This window comes from Odocoileus virginianus, chromosome 33 (assembly GCF_023699985.2).
Source record: "Odocoileus virginianus isolate 20LAN1187 ecotype Illinois chromosome 33, Ovbor_1.2, whole genome shotgun sequence".
NCBI classification, from domain to species: Eukaryota; Metazoa; Chordata; class Mammalia; order Artiodactyla; family Cervidae; genus Odocoileus; species Odocoileus virginianus.
The window spans coordinates 20,435,064-20,451,962 of record NC_069706.1 but is presented as its reverse complement, the minus strand read 5'-3'; the positions used below and the strand labels follow the sequence as shown (position 1 = coordinate 20,451,962).

The 16,899-nt window shown below is 46.3% G+C and overlaps 2 protein-coding genes across 3 annotated transcripts in view; one reads left to right on the top strand and one right to left on the bottom strand.

Moving 5' to 3' along the window:
* Window positions 1-613: 613 nt before the first annotated feature.
* The window catches only part of UBFD1 (ubiquitin family domain containing 1), a 33,059-nt gene continuing 16,773 nt past the window's right edge, over window positions 614-16,899 (bottom strand). Inside the window, exons 7-8 of one of the 2 annotated variants that reach the window (XM_070461040.1) lie at window positions 2,492-2,733; window positions 614-792 (exon numbers count right to left, since the gene is read on the bottom strand). In XM_070461040.1, the coding sequence (XP_070317141.1) occupies window positions 657-792; window positions 2,492-2,733 (378 nt within the window). In that variant the 3' untranslated portion in view covers window positions 614-656. Of the gene's footprint in view, window positions 793-1,103; window positions 2,734-16,899 lie in introns of those variants that run through there. The other variant, XM_070461041.1, reaches the window with a different exon arrangement.
* Window positions 1,992-11,803, top strand: NDUFAB1 (NADH:ubiquinone oxidoreductase subunit AB1). Its single transcript, XM_020874084.2, has 5 exons — window positions 1,992-2,159; window positions 8,862-8,984; window positions 9,730-9,817; window positions 10,772-10,871; window positions 11,643-11,803. Exons 1-4 carry the CDS (start codon window positions 1,992-1,994, stop codon window positions 10,861-10,863), a joined length of 471 nt encoding a protein of 156 aa, XP_020729743.2. The 3' UTR covers window positions 10,864-10,871; window positions 11,643-11,803.

Genomic DNA, 16,899 nt, shown 5'->3' with positions numbered 1-16,899 from the left:
AGGGCTGTCCCAGGGTCTGCCCAGAGCGTGGCCAGGAAGGCAGTCAACAGGCCGATGTGTCACTGGTGACTTAAGCAGATCTTACTGGTCCTAGTCCTCGGACTCCAGTCAGGTTCTAGGTGCCTGTCAGTTTTCTGCAGAAATGAAAGACTGCCACTGGATGTGGAGCTTGGCCAGTTATTCACTGACCATTCCAAAGAGGTGATACAATTGCTTGATAAGCAGTGAAGTGGTGGTGTTGAAAACAGGATGCAGGAGAAGCCTGGGGTGGACTACTAGCACAGCCAAAGGGACTCTGATTGGCATCACCAACAGCAGGGTGATGCCCAAGGGTTTCTTTTCCATCCTTCTGATTGATGAAAGTCTTGGCTCAAGAGTTACCTCCAAAGAGAGGCCTTCAAGGACCACCCTATCTGAAACAGCACACCTCTCATAGTCCTCACTACCCTCTTCTCTGCTTTATTGTTCTTCATTGTACTTATCACTACTTCCTGGAGGGTTTTTTTTGGGGGGGTGTTATATTTTTTGTTGTTTATTGTATATCTGCCCAAGCTATCTGAAAATAGATTGCCAGTCTGGCTTGCTCACTGATATAGCCTCAACAACTAGCACATAACAGCAGATTATTGACATTTTAATGAATACATAAATAGAAATTACAAGGCAGTGCATTTTATTTTACTTGAATTTAATGAAAGTAAAAAGAAACTGAAGTAAATTGAAGGCATGATTGGATTGTTAATCCAGGCAGTATTCTGAATTTGGAGCCGTTGTTCAAATGTTTTGATTTCCCTGATGAAAAATATGAATGAATTAGCCCTCCAGCTTACTCCCACATTCCCATTTTTGTGAGTTATATAATTTACACATTGTCAAGTTCTTAAATATGTACATTGTTTTTATTGTAAGTCCCAGATTTATTAGTCTTAGTTATACATTTACATGACTCATATTTGCACATTCTTCTTTTATACTGAGTTTTGACCTATTCAATAAACTTAATATGGAAGAATTGGAACCATTTGGTGTCATTTCAGGTGACTCCATAAAGGTATAGCAGTCCTTTATGTCTCCGCTCAGAAAGAATCCAGTGAGAGGCAAAGTGATAGATAATTGATTTATTTGAATAGGCTTGTGAGGTTCACAAGCCAGCAGGCAAGAGATGCCGCACCCTGAGAACTTAGTGGGCTACAGTTTTATAATCAAAGGAAAAAGCAGGGCTGGGGAAAAGACCACTTTCTTTCTCATTCTTGGGTAGACATCATGCTTCCATCATCAGCTCCTGCAGGTTGGGCAAGGGAGTTTTCTTGTCCCTACAAGGTCAAGCCAGGAATGTTACGGTTCTATGGGAATATTTCAGATCTCAGTACAATGAAGGTCTTTACTTTGAAATGTTAGCTTTCGGTAAATTATTGTTTTTTAAGTGTGCAGAGAACATGACCTAGGGGTCATTAACTTACTCAGCTCAGTTGGCAGGATGTAGGTTTCATGCACCCATTATTTTATTGTTTGGGGGTATGTCTCCTGCTTCTTCTGCATGGTTTTGTTGCTAAGCAAACCTGTTTGGTTTTGTGGTTAAGAAAACCTGCTTTCTTGAGTGATCATTAACTTACAGGGGTTTACCATATTTTTCTACTTAGAATCGCCTAGTGGGATTAACTAATCACCTACTTTGCCCCTTTGCCCCTATAAGAATCACCGACATCAAATCTTTAAGAGAATAAGTAAAAATAAGTTCCTTTCTTGTGTCGGCGATTAGTATTTGGGGAAAGACAATATTTACACCATTTTAGCCCTGGCTCTAGCATCTAGTCGCCTCTGGACCAGGACTGCAGGGCCGCCCGCCCGATGGCGCAGTGCGGCCAGGAGCCGCCAGGGGCCGCCACCGCCATCCGCTCGCGTCAGCCGCCGCTCTGTGCGTTCCCTGCGCAGAGCGCACGGGGATACTGAACTCGTGGGCGCGGCGCAGTGCATCCTGGGTCGGCGTAGCCATGGCGGCTCGTGTCCTTTGCGCCTGTGTCCGCCGACTTCCCACGGCCTTCACGCCGCTGCCCAGGCTCCCTACACTTGCTGCGGCCCGGCCGCTGAGCACTACCCTCTTCGCCTCGGAGACCCGGACGAGGCCGGGGGCTCCGCTGCCGGCCTTTGTGCTCGTGCAGGTGACTGGCGGTGACTTTGGGGGGGGGGGGGGGGCTTGGCTGGGGTCAGGCGTCGGGCTCACTCGGGGTGAGAGGGAGGAGGCCAGGCCGCGGGGCCGCGGCTACTGTGGCTCCTGTTGGTGGGGGTGACCAGGGGACAACTGCTCGCTCCCTCTCCCACTGCCTAACGGTGCTTGGTTGACCCCTGCCGGCACTCGGGTGACCTAGAGATTGTGAACAAGAGCACAGAGCTGGAGTCAAACACCGGTGGGTTCGAATGCAGGTTGCCTCTGACCAGAACTTTGGACAAACCAGGTACCGTCGCCCAGCCTCAGTCAATCGTAAAACTCCACCTTGTGGAGTTCCAACGAGGTTTAGAGGAGATCATGCTGGTAGAATACCGAGTGCGGTGCTTGTAAGCTCTCAAAATACGTGTCGGCGTTAGTCGTAGTGATAATGATAAATACCGTGATAGCTTTCTAGGGAAAAACCAATGACTGGGTGCAAAGAGGAAGACACGCCGCCCTACAGCCTTCTCCACAGCAGCTCTTCCCAGGTTTCTCCCTGTGGCACCTTTTGCCTGTTTTGGGGTCTCCTGCAAATAAGGATAGGAAGCAAGTTAGTTTTTAAGTTTTTTAAAATCTGATGAAACCTTTTAGAGGCTGAATTTCTCCTTAGGTTAGTGATTCTCAACCTTAGTTGCACATTCAAATCACCTGGGTAGCTTAAAAAAGTATGTTCCTGGTGGGGCCCCCTCCCCATCTGATTTACCTCCTCTGTGATGAGGCACTGACATGTGTGCTCTGTAAGTTCCCCAGGTGACTCTGAAGTGCATCAAGGTTAAGAACTATTGTCTTAACGGTGGCTAGATTCCCAAAGTTAAGTAGAGAATGCCTTTTTCAAACTCTAGGACTTCATGTAACTGTGGTTTCAACCTCTGCTAAGGTATTAGAATAAAACCTAACAATGCCCAGACCAAATCAGTTAGAATCTCTAGCAGTTCAAGGTGATCATCTATTTTTAAAAGTTGTCAGTGATTCTTATGTGCAGCCTGTGTCAAGATTTACTGACAGTGTAGAAGATTCATCCAGGGGGCATTGTCCTGTCAGTGAATCAAAAAGTTAAAAGTTTCACCTTGAAGTTAAAAGAGCACTGTATATAGTTACCGTTTTGTTCCTGAGACCTACTTCAGTGTCAGGCTAAGAGGCAAGGTGATGATTCCTTATTCTTGGAGCATTGCTCTTCAAACTTGATTGTGCATTCTGATCACTTGCATTAAAATATAGATTCTGGAAAGGGGCCTGAGAGTCTTCATTTCCAGTGGCCTTCCAGAAGATCCTGCTGCTGCTGCTTCTTGGACCATGCCTTGAATTGCAAGGTGCTCAGAGAGGTTCCACTGCCTCTGCTGGGTTTACATACACAGCAGAGCAGCCATTTTCTTTATGTTTACAAAGTTGTTTTGACTAAGTGCTCCCATTTAGTCACCTTATATCCTTTTTGGATTGAACTGGAGAGTAAATACTTGTTCCTTCAAAGATATTGAGGGACTGTGTGCCAGGCCTTATGCTAGCAGTTGAGAGATACAGAGATGCATACAAAAGAAAGACATCAGTTCATGTCTTCATTGGACACTTGGCAGCTATGTTAACCTTGCCAGCTTAGTCCCTGCTGTGCTGTCTTCCCCAGGTTGTTTCTGACATTATTTTCCCTTGGTTCATCTCTTGTTCCACCTTGTTGGGAACTTTCTCTACCAAATCATTAAATGTTGGTGGTCAACAGATCACTTGCCACACACTCTCCCTCACCCATCTCTTTGCTGTCTTGGTTTATGTTACTGCTTGTATGCCAGCCACCCCAAACTTCCCCCTCCAGCCTTTGTTCATCTCATCTGAACCTTTGCTCATTCTACCTTTTCTGTTTTGTCAGATTTTCCCTCAAATCCATCCACTATGCAGACCCTGGAACAACTAGTTATTCATTTATATTCTTTTTTTTTTTCCCCTGAAAAGAGCAGAGGCAGCTTTCCTGGGTATAACAGTACAACAATAGAAAATAGAAGGGACCAAAAAAAAAAAAATGCAGTGGCCAAAAATGGGACCTTGAAGTCTTACATTTGACCCAGAGCCCTGAATCTAGACAGGCAGCCAGAGTACAGAAAATTTCCAAAGAGTTCTTGTGCAGGGAAAGCTCAGCTGTTTCTGGTACTGGAATCAGACTGACATGTGTGGTGGTGATGGACTTGGGGCTGCGATCTGACCACATCACTCATTTCCAAGTCTGGTATCTCTACCCTCATTGGCTCTCAAGGATTGAATGACAACTTCTGTTACTGAAGCAACCTACAAATACCTGTCATGGCCCTTAGCCACATTTTTATTATAATTGAAATGATCTGTTTGGATTGGACTTTTCCATTAGACCATAGGCTTCTCCGAAGGTAGATGTCTTATATATCTTTGTGGATCCAGCCCACTGCACCATGCTTGGCACATAGAGCTCAAAGGCTGCTGAGACAGGCAGGTAATAGGTAAAGGCAAGGCATTGCCATTTGAGGACAGGTGTGTGTACAGTCCAGAAGAAGAGTGGATTGATGAAAACCCCAGTGAGCATGGTCCTGAAGGCAGCAGTTTCTCACGCAGTGCGGGCAGGATGTAATGGCACATGCAGAGGCCAGAATGAGCCCAGCACTTACTTAGTGTTGACCTTCAGGCGCCTGTGAAAGAGACCTAAGTTGAGGTGGGAAGACAGGTATATGGAAGGGTGCTGTGGGGTGTTCATCCACCCACTGAGGAATGTGGACGTTCTCCGTCTGGGTCACAGGGAGTCGAGGTTAAACGCAGTTTGTTGAAGGAACATTTGAGACCTCTCCTCCCACTTGGCCGGGTGACCCAGTAAACATGCTGGTGAGAGGATGGGCAGAGTGGAGGCTGGCGCTGAGGGTTCTGCTGGAGCCCCAGGGGGCGGGGAAGGAACAGAAGGTTGCAAGCAGGTGTTTTGGAGACAGGTAAGGAATTTATAACCAAACTGAGGGTGGGATGTCTGCTGCCTGGGTAGAGCCGTCCAGGAGGTAATTTGCAGAGATGGGCTTTAAAGCCACCTAGGTTCCTCTGAGTTCCCCTCAGAGATGGACCCGGTTCAAGGGAAGATGGATGTTAATGGAAACTACTCAGGTTTTTTTCCTGCTAGTTCACAGGGTCGGGTCCTCATTCTTTTCCTGCACACGGTGGCTTCTCTGATGTCTGAGGGAGGTGATTTTGTTGCGTATAATTGTTAAGTGTAGACCTTGGGGAAGACTAATTAACACCTGAAACAATGTTGGCTGTTGGGGACACTTTTCAGAAGTGCTTGTCCACTCTATATCTGTTTTTAATGGCTGAGATCCAGCAGAAAGGAGGCAGTAAGACCCTTCAGGAGGCCATTCTGGGAGACCTGGGGCAAGATACCTAACCTTTTTGTCTCAGTTTCCTCATCTGTAAAACAGAGTTATTATTAGCTCTAAAGGAGATGACATATCTAAAGTGCTATTGGCAGTACTATAACCTGATAGGAAATCAGTAAAGAGACTAGAAAGCGGGGCGAGAAAGGGAAGGAGTCCATCAAGTACTCTGGCTACACTGTTGCCTCATTCTCAAACCGGCAGGTCACTGCCATCCCGAGCCTACCAGGCAGCGCTCAGTGACGCTTACTCTGTATGTGCCAGGCAGTGTTCTAAGCCCTCTACGTTTCATTATCTCCTTGATGCCTCACAGCAATCCTGTGAACTTGGGTACTATTTCAGTTCAGTCGCTCAGTCGTGTCTGACTCTGCGACCCCATGAACCGCAGCACGCCAGGCCTCCCTGTCCATCAACTCCCAGAGTCCACCCAAACTCATGTCCATTGAGTTGGTGATGCCATCTGACCATCTCATCCTCTGTCATCCCCTTCTCTTCCCGCCCTCAATCTTTCCCAGCATCAGAGTCTTTTCAAATGAGTCAGCTCTTCGCATCAGGTGGCCAAAGTTTTGGATTTTCAGCTTCAACATCAGTCCTTCCAATGAACACCCAGGACGGATCTCCTTTGGGATGGACATCTCCTTGCAGTCCCAGAGACTCTCAAGAGTCTTCTCCAACACCACAGTTCAAAAGCATCAATTCTTCTGCGCTCAGCTTTCTTTTTAGTCCAACTCTTACATCCACATGTGACTAGTGGAAAAACCATAGCCTCGACTAGACAGACCTTTGTTGTTTATGGTCACTTAACAGATAAGGAAAACTAGGGCATAGCAAGATTAAATAACTTGCCCAAGGCCACACAGCTAGTAACAAAGAGCTGGTCTAGGATACTGTCTCCTTCCAGAGCCCGAGCTCCCACGTGGCGCGCCCTCCTGTTTCCTGCACTGCCCACTGCAGCCACCTCTTGAGACTGGCCTGTGGTTTTCAGGTGGGGCCCCGTTTAATCGCCTTTAATCACGGGGAACTCACCCAGCCCTGCAGGCAGTTGCCAGGGCCGCTGGGGTCGATGCTGACACCTGGTGGGCCGCTTGGGTAGCTGCATGTGAACGTGCCCTCACCAGCCTCTTCCCGTGGGCGCCATGCCCGTCAGCCTCCTGTCTCTCACCCTTTCTCAGCGGTAATTCACCTCATACCCCTTCTTGCTGTGCACACAGACGAGACCGCTGTTAGATCCTCCCACCTCAGATTTCTTTTCTGTCATTACCAGTATTAACTCATGTCTTCTCCCTCTCTCTTTAGTCCTTTTTGCTTCTTCCCTTTTGTTTGTAGTTTGGAAACCTTTTCCAGTCACTGTTGATAAATTGGCCTGTGGCATCTCCAGATCAGAGGTGGTCTTAATCTAACATGCTGTAATCAGAAAGGAAAGGAGACCATAAATGGAAACAAAAAGAACAAGTGCTCTAATCTCTTTAGCTTGCTGACTAAACCTGATTTCAACACTTGATTTTCCTTTTTTGCAAGATAAATGTTTCTTAAACAGATGTGTACTGATTTGGTTACTTGGCAGTTTTTTGTTTGTTTTTTAATCATTTATTTTTATGGTTGTGCTGGGTCTTCGTTGCTGCGAGGGCTTTTCTTGACTTGCAGAGAGCACGGACTGCTCTCTAGTTGCAGCGCGTAGGCTTCTCATTGCAGTGGTTTCTCTTGCTGCTCTGGGGCGCTCGGGCTTCAGTAACTGTGGCTCCCCCCTCTGGAGCACAGGCTCAATAGTTGAGGCACACAGGCGTAGTTGCTCGGCGCCTGTGGGATCCTCCCGCATCAGGAATCAAACTGATGTCTCCTGCATTGGCAGGCGGATTCTTTACCACTGAGCCACTAGGGAAGCCCTGGCAGTTTTTAAAAATACATTAATTTTATTTTGGCTGCACTGGGTCTTTACTGCTGCGCACAGGCTTCTAGTTGTGGGAAGCAGGGGCTCTTCTCTGGCGGAAATGCGTTCCCACTGAGGCGGCTGCCTGTTGCAGAGCACGCGCGCTAGGGCAAGGGCTCAGTAATGGAGGCGCACGGGCTTAGTTGCCCTGAGGCGTGTGGGATCTCCCTGGGCCAGGAATCCAATCTCTGTCCCCTGCACTGGCAGGTGGATTCTTAACCACTGGGCCACCGGGGAAGTCTTGGCAGTGTTGTTTGGTTTTGGGGTTTTTTTTTTTTTTTTTTTTTTTTACAATTTTTCAGACGTTTGTGACTGGAGGACCTTAACCCCAAAAAGGAAACCCACTTTCTATGGGTTTCTATCTCCTAAGAACTCCAAACTGCAGACCTAAAATCAGCTTCAGAAGGTAAACACACCAGTTGAGGTTAAAGACTTCTGTATTAAGAACTGCCAGATGGCTGTGTCCTTTTCCCCTCTTGCGCCCCATGCCTTCCATGGCCTTAAGTCTGCTGATCTGTGACTTGGAGCCCCTTTCACTCTCTGTGAAGGAATTCAGTCAAGACCCTTCTACCTAGTTGAATTCCAAGTGGGCTAAGATCAGAAATTTGAGATATTACACAATCATGGCAAAGATCAGAATGTCTCATTATTTAGTTGGTGGCAACAAGGCAAGCCCACTTGGAAGGGAAACAGAATGGAAACTAATGCCTGTGAACTCATCATCCTCTTCTTTGGGTTCATAGCTGCTTCATTTGTCTTGGCCAAAGTCTATAATTACCCTCAGGGCCAAGTTAGACCCTTCTGGTGTATGATTCTCAGTGTCACTTCACCCTGACAGGTCTTTGTAGGTGTTATTTTGCCTTGGGTATTAAAAGGTGGTAGTGGGCTGCTTGAGATGTTGTGAGAAGCTTTAGGGTCCTCTGCAGACTCTAGATGATTTTAATGGCAGTTTCACTGAGTAGGACAAATGTCCCAAAGCCTGAAGGCCGACCAGAGGAGAGAAGAGTGCCTGTCCTGACTGAGAGGAAAGGAGATGTTTTTTTCAGCCACACCGTGCAGCATGTGGTATCCTCGTTCCCTGACCCAGGATGGAACTCGAGCACCTTGCATTGGAAACATGGAGTTCCAACCACTGAACTGCCAGGGAAGTCCCAAGAAATCCACTTTTATGCTGTTGAACTGCTATGGCTTCTGACTTTACTCTGCATCAGGCCTCTGTGCGTCCTGGTGGCCACAGTGAGGCTCCCTGGAGGTGGACTTGCTAGCCCCGTGAAATCTCTGTGAAAGACCTCTGTAGCCGGTGCCTTCTCTAGAGGCATTTGGGGCTCCACAGCAGCGCTTCCCTTCTCCCTTGCTTTAGGTTCCAGGCAGAGTTACACAGCCGTGCCGCCAGTATAGCGACGCACCGCCTTTGACATTGGAGGGAATCAAGGACCGTGTTCTTTACGTCTTGAAACTCTATGACAAGATTGACCCAGAAAAGGTAATTGATGTGGTTTAAATGGTTTTTCTTTAAATGTGTATTTAGTCACATGGTACAATATCCCAAGTGTCTAAAGGACATACAGCAAAAAATCACTCCCAGGAACCCTGTTCTCCTGGGAGGTGCCAGCTGACCTGGTTTCTTGAGTGTGTTTCTGGAGACTTCTCAGTGCATGTGGAAGGGCATATATACACAAGTACATGTGTTTATATCACACGTACTATGTGATCTGTTATTGCCCACCATCTAAAAAATAAAACACAACTGATGGTATACCGTGAATACTGTTTGAAGGATTCTCTGGTGATGGCGAGGTCTGAATTAAAGACGAGGTGATAACAGACACTGTGTGCCATCCCTGAGGGAGCCGGACGTCACTTCTAAGGTGTGGTGTCTTGGTGGTCAGTAAGGCAGCAAGGGAAACAGACTCTCAGATGTCATTCAGAACAGTGATCAAAGATCACTGTAAAATGTACAAAGTCACTTCATTATTAGCTTTATATATATTGTTAACTATTTCAAAATTAAGGTTGAATAAGTTAACATATAAAGCACACCAAGTGTGTGTTGCCACAGGTTAAAAGTATATTATTGTTATGACTCTTGATATTTAAAATATGACCTCTTTATATTTTAAAAAAAAAAGCTTCTTTGTAATGATTAAGTGACATTTCACCATTCACTTATTTTGAGAAGCAAGTGTTCTCATAGACTGAATTTTGCATTTGGTGTTCTTTTCTTGCAGCTTTCAGTAAATTCCCATTTTATGAAAGACCTGGGCTTAGACAGTTTGGACCAAGTGGAGATTATCATGGCCATGGAGGACGAATTTGGTAATGCACAGGCTGGGTCTTGGTTCTTCATTTAGGTGGATTAAATGCAGAGAAATGCTGGGAGTCTGATTGGGATTTGAAATTGTAGTGCGCTACCCCCCACCTCCACCTGCTTACTATCGGATGAAGTAAACGTCGGGGACAGTGTACTTAATACTATTTGGGAGGCAGGTCCACAGAGCGCCCAGTGCAGTACCACGGGCTCGGTGACGAGAAGGGGCCTGGGGGAGCATGGCCCTGAGATTCTTGGGGTGGGGCTCCTAGATGAAGGGCACAACCTCCACCTGTGGTGAGCTGATGACACCTTGGAGCACCCTTCCGACCAGTGAGCTAGACCTAAATGTCCATGTCCAGAAAAGTGCTAGGTGTGCCTAGGTTAGGATGTGTGCCTGTACACACACCCATACACACGTCTTGGCTTCCTGCAGCACTTCCCATGCACATTCCCAAGTTATCCTTGTCTGGGATGGTGAGTTATACAAATGAGACTGTTACAAGGGTCCATGGCTCATTTAGGGGGTGAACTGCCTGAATGGAAGCCAAGGGACTTATATGCCATCCCACAGAGCAGAACTTAATTACAGTTCCTCAGAGATCATCCTAACTAGAGGGGTGGTACTGGTTAGGGCTTTGGGGTTTCATTTTTGGGGTAATGAAAATACTCTAGAATTAGATAATGGTGATGGTGCACAACCTTGTGAATATACTAAAAACCATTGGAAAAATAAAAACCATTGAATGTTGCACTTTAAATGGGGGGAGGGGGTTTCTAGTATGCAAATTATGTCTAAAAAATACATCATCTGGTACATAACAGGCTCACAACTTAAATGGGATTCAAGATTGCTGGAAATTTCTGATGTGCTTATGCATGTTATTTAAGGGTTAGATGCTTTCAATCCTAAAGGATTTGCCTTTTCTACACTCATGCATTACTGTAAATTTCACTTTCAGGGTTTGAAATTCCTGATATAGATGCGGAGAAGTTAATGTGCCCACAAGAAATTGTAGATTACATTGCAGATAAGAAGGATGTATATGAATAAAATATCAGGTAAATAATTTGACGTATTGTTCTCCCATAGAATTAATCTCTCCATGGTTCGTCTGTAGAAACTTAGGAAGAAATGGAAAAATGGAAGTGCTTGACAAGATTTTCAGTAGTTACAAAATGCAGGTACCTTCTGGTTATCTGCCATTCCATGGGGGCCAACCCTAGTGATCATCTTTCTCCTCCCGCATTTCATTCCTGGACAGGACTCTCTCTGTCAGCCCTCCTCATAAAAGCAGCCTTGTACAAAAAAACTGAGCAAGGTCACCCTGAAGTGGAGACCTTTGCCTCCCTCAGTTACCCCACCCCCACCAAGGCCTGTCCAGCCTCCTGTCCAGGAAGCTGAGATGGCCTGGCTCTTAATTAGGCAGGAGAGGCCTCTGGGTAAGAGAATGAACTCTGGCAGCAGGCACCTGAGTTGACTTAGCTCTGCCACATCCTGTAAGCCTGTGATCTTGGGTAGGCTGTATAGCCTCCATAAGCCTCAGTTTCCTCATATGTAAAATGGGGGTAATGATAAGAGCTTACCTGTGGCTTTTGTGAAGGTAAAATTGTATAGTGTATGTAAGTCATTTAATACAGTGCTTGAAGTAAAGAAGCTTCTTACTATTAGCTATTGTTCTTTAGGCTGTAGAATAAGTGATCAGACTTTAAAAATAAAACATTTTATTTGTGTCTATAACTCTAGTTACCCTGGATTTAGCAACTCAGAGATTATTACTTAAAGTTAGTAACACCAGAGAGAAGCACTGAATTTACTTTGTCTTTTGCCAGACCCCTTTTCCTCACTGAGAAGGCTCAGAAGATGCTGGTGAGTGTCTGGCAGTGAGAACACATTTCTGCATCATTGCTGACTGAGAGTGATTCTGTTTAGACTTGTATTTAAATTGTCTTAAGTGTTTTTGCCCTTTGAAAATAAATCTGTAAAACCAAGATTTTTCTCAGTCTTCAGTTTTTTATGTCGAGAGTGCTTTTTTTTTAATAGATTGACATTGCTTAGCATTTTTAAAGATTTGTCTGATTTATCATTGGTATTCATGGATATCAAATATACAACTTTTTCAGCAGAGTGCTTGAAACCAGTTTCTCTCTGACCACCTTCGGTATGAGGAATGAATTAGTGATAAAAGGATGTTTTGCCTCAAAAAACTTTGTACCCCCGTTAGTTTACTGATTATTCCTCGTACCAGCTGACACCAGTGTGTGGGACTAATTTTTCATCCCTGTCGTAAGGATCCATTTCTGAATTAATGGCATTTAGTAATTTTGGTAACTTGGTAATTTTGGGACGACAAAAGGTTCTCTTTTCCCCTAGGTTACTTTGACTTTGTGTCTGTTTGTCATATATCAGTAACAACCCTGTTCCTGTTATTCCTAGCACTGTGTTAGGTCTTTGGAGTTGATGTAGGCAACTGCCCAGCTCTTGTGGAGATTTAACTTGAGAGACCTATCCTAAAATACTTGCTCTACTTTTAGGGGAACTTCTGGCATGCGGGAGGAAGGAGCTCAGAGTCTTGTAGTTTAGTAGGAAGTAGCATCGTTGCAGAGGTGCAGGACTGGCTGCGTGATCCTCAGCTGGTAGAGAATCTCGTGGCTGAGGTGAGGTGACAGGACTCTGCAGTCTGGTCTGGGGTTTGGGCCACACACCTGCTCCCGGAGGTACCCAGTGTGGCCAGTTCCTTCTCTGTCCTTCGCTTTAGAACTACTATTGACAAGAAAGTGGTCATGTTTCCCTCCTTTTTAAGTAAACAGGAGGCATTCATTGCTATGCTGCATTTTTTTAAGCACTTAAGATACTCCTGGAAAACTGCGAAATTGGAACATAAGGGACTGCCTCATTCTTTTTCCCAACTGCATGAGTGCTTATTAGGCACTAGAGATCCAACAGGCAAAAAAACAGGCTGCACAGGACTCCTGATTGGAACATACCTTAATTTAGTATCTGAGGTAAATGTCCTGGCTGTTTTATCTCCCACAGCAGCTACGCATTTTGCCAAAAATTGCAGATGTGTTTGTTGCTGCCTAAAATGCTGAAGTCAGCAGTACTGCCACTAAAGAGATTGCTAAAATCTTAACCACATACCTGCCGTGAAATGGCCCACTCATAACCATTCTGTGGTTGTTCTAAGTCTTGTTTTAGTATATGTGCTGCCGAAGCAAGCACTGTTCTAAGTCTTAAAGGAGCCAGAATGAGGGGGGGAAAACAGTCACACATTATTTGGTGATAGTGGTATTTAGCATCTGGGTGCATGTTCAAACAGCAAAGGCCTTTCTGGTCTAAAAACTTGCTGTGAAGTTTTTTGAGAAACGGTGTGGCCCTGTACACGGGCAGCAAGCTGGCCAAATACAGCGTTCCAAAGTGTGTCAGTCAGAACAAATGGGGAGGACCAGTGTGTCTGCTGTAGGCAGGTCCCCTGGGGAAGGGTGGCTGGAGGCCTGTCATGACCTGTGTCTATCACCCCAAAGAGCCAGGGCACTCATGCACCCAGTGTAACTGTGGTGCGCCGGCCACTGCAGAACACTCCTCCAGGCTGGGCCTCGGGTCACAAGTGTAAAGTCTGCTCACAGGAAGCGCACCGTCTGGTAAGGGAGACAGTGAACAAAAAATCCACGTGATGTTTCATATTCAGCATCACCAATGAGAACAAGCACTGATTGAGCTGCTCCTGAAGTCATGAGGTGACACGTCACCTTTGTGGTCTTCATCAAACTGATCATGAAATGAATCCAGAAGGTGGGACTTTAAAAACACCCAGTGATGTGGAACAAAAAGGACAGGGCAACTAAATTAAAGGAGGCCAGAGACACGTTAACTTCATGGGAAATGTGAAGCTTGAAAGGCTTGGGGAAAAAACAGGACATTTTCAGGACAACTGGACTCTACATAGGGGATAAAACAATGTTAAATTTCTTACATATAATCAGTATTAAGTAGTAAACTAACCTTATTCTCAGGAAAACTTAGAAGTGAAGCACCAAGATGTCTGCAGGTGACTTTATTTATTTGGCTGCTCAGGGTGTTAGCTGTGGCATGTGGGATGTAGTTCCCTGATCAGGTATTGAACCTAGGCCCCTGGCATTGGGAGCTCGAAGCCTTAGCCACTGGACACCAGGGAAGTCCCTGCAGGTAATTTTTCAATGGTTCAGAAAAAAAAGACGGTAGCACAGTGTTAACAAGTGGTGACTAGGTGACAGCCCGTCAGCTATCTTATTTGAAGTTTGTTAAAGAGAAGATAACATGATACGTGTGACAAAAAGTATATGGATGGCATTCAGCTGGATATCCAACAGTGTGGAATTGGTTAAATGGGAACAGTTTTACACAATGAAAAATTGGTCTTTCATCTGGAAAGTGAAAGTTGCTCAGTTGCGTCCCACTCTTTGCAACCCCCTGGACTATACAGTCCATGGAATTCTCCAGGCCAGAACACTGGAGTGGGTAGTCTTTCCCTTCTCCAGAGGATCTTCCCAGCCCAGGGATCGAACCCAGGTCTCCCGCATTGCTGGTGGATTCTTGAGCAGCTGAGTCACAAAACAGACTATAAACAGCAGGATTCCACTTCCATACAACACATACCAAAATGCTAGATTACCACCATGTGGTAGAAATACCTTGGCTTATTTTTGTTCAGTGTTTTCTAAATATAAACACATTTTGTGTAAAAAGTAAGAAATCTGTGAAAACTGGGAGTGGTTCATTGGGAGCCGAGGCTTGGGAAAGGCATTCCCAGCCAGTGAAGCCTGGGCCGTGGTCTAGGGCTCCGCCGGGGTCAGCCCCGTGGCACGGGCTCGTGGCTCCACGTGCGCACAGGTGAAATGCCATTGGTTCAGGCAGGGGTTATGACTGGAGGGTGAAATCCTGGGTGGGGTGGCCTCTGGTTAAAGCTGTGGCCGGGATCAGGTCACGAAGCAGTGCCTCGCTTGTCTGGTAAGGAACTTACAGGCAGTAGGCACACAATTTACCAGAGTAGATGCAGCCAGCTATACTTGAGCTCAGTGGTTGGCGGCTGGCTGTGCAAAGGGTAAACTGAAGGGGATGAAAGTGCTGGGTACTAGAAGAACCCAAGAGAAAGGTGCAGATTTGGAGGTTGGGATAAAGAGGAGACAGATTACAAAAATACTCGGGATAAAAATAGCAGGTGGTCAGATGACAGAGGAAATGAGAATCTAGGGTGTCTCTCAAGTTCATGGCTAGGGGCTACTGGTCCTGGGAGAGAAGCTGTCTGTAAGAGGGAAGAGAGGAGGGTCAGACTGAAGAGGGATACAGGGCTTCCCTGGTGGCCCAGCCAGTTAAGACTTCATGCTTCCATTGCACCGGGATGCAGGGTTCAGTCCCTGATCAGGGAATGAAGATCTGGCATGCCACATGGAGTGGCCATAAAGGAAAAATAAGAGGGATATCATTTCATTTTGGGATGTTGGATTTACTTGTGGGATACCCAATCAGATGACAGACAATGATCTAGAACTCTAGGCTGGAGTATGTTTGTGAGGTGCTTCCCCTGGACCCGCTCCCTCCTGCTTTGAAATTCCTCTGTGGATACCCTGGCTCTGATAAGGGATTTACGTGGGAATGACTGACCCTCTGCCCATGAGATGGCCTCTTGGTGCTTAAGCCTAAAGTGAACTCTGTTTCCTTCAGGCATGGAACAGAGCTGGGGTAGAGAGCTAGAATTACATGAGACTTAATTATTTGAGATTTCCTTATCAAGTGTGTGTACTATTTACTGTCGTCTCGATTTTTTAAACAGTGGCCAAGCAATAAATATCAAGGCTCGAAGTTTAAAAAACAACTCACAAATATATGTTAGTACCCTTAAGATAAATGAACCGGGGAGAAAAAAGAAAAAAATATGAAAGCAAAACAAAGTAGCCAAGCTCTTTCCTATATTCTCAACAGTAAGACCAGCATCTCGGAGCAGACTCTGGGGTCAGGCACATCTGGATTCTGAAGCACAGCCTCTGTCTGTGACAGGCATGTGACCTTGGCTAGGTCCCTTCTCTAAGTTTCCTCCTATGGGTAAAGGGGCTGACAAGAGGTAGTGGAGTGGTGACAATGGAATGCACATACTTTATCTGTCCCAGTGCCTGGCAGTGGACAGACTCAAAGAGATGATGTCAAACCACGTGCCCACCCCCCACCCCCGCCCCTCACCAGAGAGAAGGTTCAGGAGCACCCACTCTTCACCGAGGCTGGAGCCCTACAGGAGGTCCTTTCCCAGTAACTGACCTGGCACAGAGCATGAAGGTCTAAGCCCTGCCAGCTGGTCTGCCGCAGCTGCTGTTTTCTGCAGTCTGGCGGGTTCACCTTAAGGCCCCAGACTCACAGTGAACTCAGGTAAACGCTACCAACACGTCTCGGGTGCTAAGGTTATTGTGTCTGTGTCTGTGGAGGGTAGGGTAACACACCAGTAGAGCCCTGTCTGGTATTTCTACTCCGGATTTCTTGGGGAAGAAAACACTTCTCTTCCCCTTGGGGTTGCGTCTGCTAGAAGCTGAGTCAAAAAAGGAGAGCTGGGAGCTGGAGGGTCAGGCGCCCGATGTGACGTGGGTGCCTGCACAGGACTGACACTGGACTTTCCGGTCACATGAGCCAAATCCCCTTGTGTAATTCACATGAACTGGGTTTGTCACCAATAAACGAGTCCTCAGTCATGGACCCCGGGAGTCGGCAAGTCTCACATGCGGGAGGGAGGCCAAAGGACAAGGTGACTCTGCCAGGTGGGGGCGCCAGTTCCCCGGCCACCTCCTCCAGAACCACAGCTCCAGAAGCCTGATAACAGTGTAACACTCAAGACAGGAAGGGAAAAGAGCAGGGGGTCAGCATACAAATGATTAGAAACACCCGGGGCGGGGCGGGGGGTGTTCTTTAAAGGGAGAGCAAGGCTAGCAACGACCAAGTTAAAAGGAAATTTTTAAAAAAATACAGGGCTCAGAAACATAAGGATTATTGATTGGGAAGAACCATTCTAGAAGATGTATTAACTATGCTGCTTACGTATCCACATGAAACATGTCATGACATCTGCAA

What these genes read in the sequence shown, in the direction of transcription:
- NDUFAB1 (XM_020874084.2), top strand. Translation starts at nt 1,992, where the DNA reads ATGGCGGCTCGTGTCCTTTGCGCCTGTGTCCGCCGACTTCCCACGGCC. An exon ending in CGGCCTTTGTGCTCGTGCAG is followed by an intron (nt 2,160 to 8,861) that starts GTGACTGGCGGT and finishes CCCTTGCTTTAG; the next exon opens with GTTCCAGGCAGAGTTACACA. An exon ending in GGCCATGGAGGACGAATTTG is followed by an intron (nt 9,818 to 10,771) that starts GTAATGCACAGG and finishes TTTCACTTTCAG; the next exon opens with GGTTTGAAATTCCTGATATA.